This window comes from Sinocyclocheilus anshuiensis, unplaced genomic scaffold, assembly GCF_001515605.1.
Source record: "Sinocyclocheilus anshuiensis isolate Anshui unplaced genomic scaffold, SAMN03320099.WGS_v1.1 scaffold776, whole genome shotgun sequence".
NCBI classification, from domain to species: Eukaryota; Metazoa; Chordata; class Actinopteri; order Cypriniformes; family Cyprinidae; genus Sinocyclocheilus; species Sinocyclocheilus anshuiensis.
Genome location: NW_015555808.1, coordinates 1402669 through 1409551, shown reverse-complemented (window position 1 = coordinate 1409551; position 6883 = coordinate 1402669). Strand labels below are relative to the sequence as shown.

The 6883-nt window shown below is 37.0% G+C and overlaps 1 protein-coding gene across 1 annotated transcript; it reads left to right on the top strand.

The window, feature by feature from the left end:
- Positions 1-1536: 1536 nt before the first annotated feature.
- Positions 1537-6448, top strand: hey2 (hes-related family bHLH transcription factor with YRPW motif 2). The gene is made up of 5 exons (XM_016469236.1): positions 1537-2112; positions 3024-3102; positions 3199-3282; positions 3449-3530; positions 4962-6448. Exons 1-5 carry the CDS (start codon positions 1943-1945, stop codon positions 5618-5620), a joined length of 1074 nt encoding a protein of 357 aa, XP_016324722.1. The 5' UTR covers positions 1537-1942; the 3' UTR covers positions 5621-6448.
- The last annotated feature ends 435 nt before the right edge of the window (positions 6449-6883 follow it).

Genomic DNA, 6883 nt, shown 5'->3' with positions numbered 1-6883 from the left:
AACTGCCAGAACAAATTCATCTTGATAATGTCTGATAACACTTAAGCAAAACATGGTCAGGTCAAAGTGTGAATAATTTTGTTCCCAAATTTTTTATCAATTTTACTGGTAGTCCACTGTATGAAGAATTACATTATAATATGTCACAGTTTACTTTATTTTGCTATCCTCACTTACATAAATGAACTATATCAAAAATTATATCTGGTGTCTGAATAATTTTTGGTTTTATATATATATATAATGTATGTTTTTTTTATAGTTCTTAGAAATTTTTGGTTGGTATGACAAAATCATAACTTTATTCGTATATCATAATACTAAATACTAATTTATATTATAATTATTACTACTGTTTATAAATATTTGATCGTAAATTATTTTAGTTTATAATTTTATTATTCAAATGTATACATTTATTTATTTTTGGTCTTGATGGTTGTTCTCAAAAAATGATTGTTATGGCATGAAAAGTTCTTTTTATTGTTAAATGCAAGTACATTTACTTATTTATGAGTTTATAAGAGTAAATGAATGAATGAATTTTTGCTTTAATGTTGCCGTAATAGTATATTTAAGACAGTTTACATGAAAATTTCTATTAAGTTCATAGATAAAATTAACAACAAATTAAATTTCAGTTTGACATAAGCTGCAGAAATGAACATGTGAAAGGTCATAAGCTGTTCTCTTCCATAATGCCAGCTTGATATTTCTACGGTTTTCTATCATGTTATATCATACAACAAACAAACAATGTGAAGAATAGGGTTACGAGCTGCGGCAGCAGTGGTGGGGCTGACGCTCGGCTTGCGGTAACCTCCCAGTGGCAGCGGCCCTGTCGGCCCTCCCTCTGTTCCTGGCCATCTCTCACATGGTGATTGGGTTTCAGCGCAGGGCTCAGAGCTGTGGGAACGAGTCATCACACTGGCGGCCTGCCTAGGAGACTGTGCTACGCTCCACCAGGGGGAAGGCACATGACAAGGGGGGGTTTTGTGAGCCCAAACAATGTGCCGTCTTCACTGTTTAACCCAGGACATTCACTACAGCTGAAGCCTCCAAACAGATGAGAAGCCCATGTGTGAAAGTGTGTCTGTCTATATGCAGATATTCCCTAACAACTTTGAATGCTTCTATAATCTTGATATGGTCAGTGTTTACTGAAGCATTTTAAGGACTTTCAGTATGTCCACTATGTGTATATGATGCAAATGATCATTTTCCCAAAAATTATAAAGTAGCTAGGCTAATGAAAACTTATAACTATATTTTATCTGTAAAGTACTTCCTTCTTAAATATAGGTTCATTATAAGGTATTTAATTTTTACTTAAAAAAAAACGTAAAATGATATGTACTGCCTTTAAAAATTATTATAACAGTAAAATTAGCATAACACGATGGCGAACAGAAATCACGTGAGGTAAAAGCAACTGAGCTCGATCGTTGTCTGTACGGTAAATCGAATAAAACTATCTTTCGTTACTTTTCAGGTTAATATAGTTTTAAACTAAATAAAAATATAGCCTATGAGCGATTTGGCATGCGCGAGATGAACTTCCAAAACTGCTGACAGAAATTTCTTAAAATCTTCTTAGAAATGTCCTTAAAATCATGAAATCATTCGTACACTGGATAAACCTGACTACGTTTTGGCAAGCCATTCTGCATCCTCATCTTAGCCCTGCCAGAACCCCTTTACCTAGATTCCCTGCCTATCTGCACACTGTCCAAGCTCTGGCAGGCTCTGAAACACCGTCGCCTTTCTTGTGTAAATTGTTTCTCACGCTTCTGGGGCCCTCGGGTGCAGAACGCGAGTGCTGAAGCTGGGCAGAGTCAATTATCAGGGGAATGAAGTTTGAGACCTCCATTCGGTGGCTCGGGGCGTGTTTTCTTTTTTTCGGTGGGTGTTCCCGAAGCAGGACGTGGGCGTGAATGTGAGAATGAGGCTGTACATGAGGCTCCAGCGGTTCGTGGGAAAGACGCTCGGAGGGTTTGGTGACTGTACCTGTGCGCACTCGCACTGCATCATGAAGCGGCCTTGTGAGGACAGCACGTCCGACAGCGACATGGATGAAACTATTGATGTGGGCAGCGAGAATAACTACTCGGGGTAAGCATGCATGGGAACCACAGCTTGTTTGTTGTTCTGTAACTGAGGATTTACTTTTAGATGTTATCTTAAGATCGTATGCTTATATATATATAATGCATGTAATATATAAATACTATATAATTTATAAACATTTTATAAATATTTGAGTTCTTTTAATTTCTAAAGTATAATTAATAATTCAGTTTGGTTTTGATGCTTAATCTTATAAAGGCTTTGGTAATATTTCATAACAAACATTATTATGTAATGCTCAACACGTTAGAAACGTCACTGATTCGTGTATCATAGAAATTTAAACTGAATATATTTAATATATAATGACTTTACATAAAATAATATTTAACCTAAATAAAGTTAGTAATTTATATACTGTTATGTAACCTAAAAATAATGTGCTTAATGTGGTAGCATTTAATTCAAGTTAATTTCATTAAGTTCATATTATTGTTTAATATGACTATATCAAACTGACTACATTAGATTGTACAAACAATCAATTTTATGGGTTAGATCAAGTAGACATTTTATTTGCAATTTGTAATTGCATGTTACCATTTTTACAGTAATGCTTACTAAACATTATTGTAAAATGTTACAGACATTTCTAACTATTTGAGTGTAGGATATACAGCTATTAATGGTCTTTTAAGCATTGTATTGAGTAATTTTGTTTGTTAATAACTTAACAGTGAAAGTTATAATGAAGTGTTAATAATTATAACTGTCAAGCATTTTAGGTAACCTACAATATGTTTCATGTGGTAACATCTAAATTAACTGGTTTTATTAGTCAAAAATAAAAAAATATAATTTAATATGACTGAATTTAAAAAAAGTAATTTTTGGTAACATCTATAAACTCTTTATACAGTGCACTGATAAGTTTTCGTCCCCTTTCCCCCCCAAAGTCAAAGCAATGGTTCATTTATAAGATGTGGCTCACCCACCACAACATCTCAAGTCATGGCCAGAAAGAAGCGGAGAGGGGTAATTCCTTACTTTTTTATAATTATTACAATTAAAAAAAAAAATTATTCAAAACACTGATACATTACACTCCATAAATTATTTTATAAATTGCAGATCATTGAGAAAAGACGAAGGGACCGAATAAATAATAGTTTATCAGAGTTGCGTCGTTTGGTGCCAATAGCATTTGAGAAACAGGTGAGTTCACGTTTCTGCTTCAGCCCTTGCATGCTTTCTATATGCATTATGAAAGTATTAGTTCTAATAATAATAATAATTATAATAAATTAAAACTAAGTGGAAGAGGATGTTGTCAAAGCTATCATATTAAAAACCCCTCACATATCCTATTGCTTCTCCCAAGGGATCTGCCAAGTTAGAGAAGGCGGAAATATTGCAGATGACAGTGGATCACTTGAAGATGCTACAGGCCACAGGAGGAAAAGGTAGTCTGCTTGTTATTGGCTCCTGTATTGCACGCAACCTAACACTGTAGTGAAAGTTCCATTTTGACCAGATTAAAGTGGAAATCAATGTTAATGGTAGGATTGAACTCATGGGAAAGTGCCGGCAGCACAAAAGAAGCACTTGACCCTGGGATTTTGTTTGCTTTCATAAATCTATGGGAGGGGAGTGGGGCCACATTCACAGGCTGCACTGTTGGGGGTTTGTTAGGGCTTTCCAATGAGTGTTAAAACCGAAGCACTGGGGAGACAAAACAAACATACAAACAGGTCAGGTCACAATCCCGGTCTGCTTAGGTTTAGCCTCTCAAACACATTGGAGTTGCATTTGACTCGTCATGATTAAAGCTTCAAGTCAAGGCAGCTTCATTTATTTAGCGCTTGAATTGTTTCAAAGCAGCTTCACAGTAATAAGTAGGAAAATAACAGAATCAGTGATTCAAACTTGATAAATTCAACTTCTAATGAAAAGCAGCTCTACACAGACAATAGTGTCATTATTCAGCTCGTCAGTTCAGTGTTAATTAAATTCAGTTCAATAAAGTTCATCAGTTATTAAACGAGTACAATTCAGCTATAAAGCATCTCTACACAAGACAATAGTGTCTTTATTCAGCTCGAGTCAGTTAAGTGTTGATTCAGTTTAATTCAATAACAGTGAAAAGTTGATCAAATATTAAATGAGTTCAATTCAGCTATAATCAGCTCTACAGAAGACAATAGTGTCGTTATTCAGCTCAACTCAGTTAAGTGTTGATTTATTTCAGTTCAATAACAGTGTCACAGTTTCAAAATTTATAAATGATGAAACAAAGTCGATTCAGAAAACCGTATAGCAGAAGTTTAAACTCATATGGTTTAAAACGCATGATTTCAGTGAGATAAACATGCTAATCAGAACCAAAACAGATGTTTTTAACAGGTGCGAGCTGTAATGGCTCTATTCTGGAAAAGGGGGCGGGAAGCAGCAGCTCATTTGCATTTAAAGAAACAGGCCCGAAAAACAGCCTGTTTCTGCTTCCACTCAAAATAGGCATTTTCAAAATTATATAATAAATGATCTGTTGAGTATTTTGAGCTGAAACTTCACAGACACATTCTGGGGACACCAGAGACATATATTACATATTGTAAAAAGGGGCATAATATGTCTCCTTTAAAGCAGCTCTAGTGTCATCATTCAGCTCAATTAAGTTCTCATCCATTGGTGTCTGTGCAGTCAAATCGATAATACAGTATTACTGAATATCTTTTAAACCCAAACTACATCAGTGACAAGGAACCCAAACTCCATCAGGTGATAGAAATGGAGACAAAACTGGGAGAAACCAGGCTTAGTCGGTGGACCAGTTCTCCTCTTGCCAGAGAAGCATGGCATTCACGTTTTCATTGTTCTCTCTCTCGCTCTCTCAGGATATTTTGATGCTCATTCTCTGGCCATGGACTTCATGAGTATCGGCTTTCGGGAGTGTCTAACCGAAGTGGCGAGGTATTTGAGCTCCGTTGAAGGTCTGGACTCCAGCGATCCCCTCCGCATCCGCTTGGTTTCTCACCTCAGCAGCTGCGCCTCGCAGAGGGAAGCGGCTGCCATGACCACATCAATGACCCATCACCAGCAGGCCCTCCACCCGCATCACTGGGCCGCAGCTTTGCATCCCATCCCGGCAGCGTTCCTGCAACAAAGCGGACTTCCGTCCTCAGAGAGCTCCTCTAGCAGGCTGTCTGAGGTTCCTCAGAGGGGCGCAGCCCTTTTGACCTCCTCCTTCACCCACAGTGACTCCGCACAAAGAGCACCCTCTACAGGTAGCGTCGCTCCTTGCGTTCCGCCGCTGTCCACCTCGCTGCTTTCAATATCGGCGACTGTTCATGCGGCGGCCGCTGCTGCCGCGGCACAAACCTTCCCTCTAACATTTCCCGGAGGATTCCCGCTCTTCAGCCCCAGCGTAACAGCATCTTCGGTGGCTTCTTCCTCCGTGAGCCCTTCCGTTTCCACATCCACCACATCCCAACAGAGCAGCGGAAGCAGCAGTAAACCATACCGACCGTGGGGGACTGAAGTGGGAGCGTTTTAAGTGTTGGATTTGTTCTTGTTGCATCTGGACGTGTTGCACACTTTATACATAAAGGAAAGAAAACATCTATTGTGCCTGCTTTGGTCAGCACCTTGGTTTTTTTTCTCTACGCTTGTGTACATATGCAACATGAAACATAAGCCAACTTTCTAGGAGGGAAAGAAAGACAGGCTTTACACCTCAAGCTGCGTGGAAACCCATAAGGATGAAGAGCGATTTTCATTTTTGAAGAAAAAATCAGTTACTGTTTTAACTTCATGTAAAGGGCTGTACTGTGTAACAGTGCCTGCATAAACACTGCTAAAATGCTGCATTTGAGATGTATGCTTTGATATTTCTCATTAGAAAAAGCATATGTGATTTTCACAAACACACAAACCAGTAGCTTTAGAACAGAACCGCTTATTCAAAGACAAGCCAAAGATTTTGCAGATAATCACTAAAGTGAGGTGTGAATCGGTTTTGTAATCTATGATTTAACAATCCAGTTTGTAAATCTGTATATGTGTAAGATTGTAACTAGAGTTTATATTGAAATTAGACGATGAATTGGTATGATGCACTTCAACCACTACTGTTTTATGGGGGGAGACAGGATCTTCTCCACTTTACACAATAGGCCTACTGAATAAAAATAATAATAATAATAATATTCACTAATACTCATATGTGAGATTTTCTACTACTGTAACTTTGTTACCTTTTTAATAACCCTACCACGCTCTGTAAGCTGTAACATTTTCTATGCAAAAAAGAAAAAAACATGTCCTTGAAGAAACTGGGTGTTTTTTTGTTGTTGTTGTTTTTTTCATTCTGACACATATGCCATAAAACCATCATTCCATTTGCTTTCACCACAACAGATCCTGGAATGTTATGAGAGAAAGTAATTGTTTTCCCATAGCATAATTTGAGTTATTGAAATTCTATGGTGGAAAAAAATATTTGTGCTCTTTTATGTGTTTTTCTTATAATGCAAAAGAAGCCAATGAAGTGAAACAAACAACTGCAATTATAAGTGCCACTTCAACAGTTATAAATCTGTCGACAAACTTTAAAGTAAGCTACAAACATTTATTGAATAAAACCACACACACACTAACATTCAACATACAAACATTACATAATCACCAGCAATTTTAAATGTTCATGTTTGTTTATAAAATCTCTCAATGCCAAATTAGATGCTGCAAATATTTCAATTATCAGTGTCGAACATTTTAGGTAACCTAAAATATGTTAAGTGGTAACATCTAACATTTA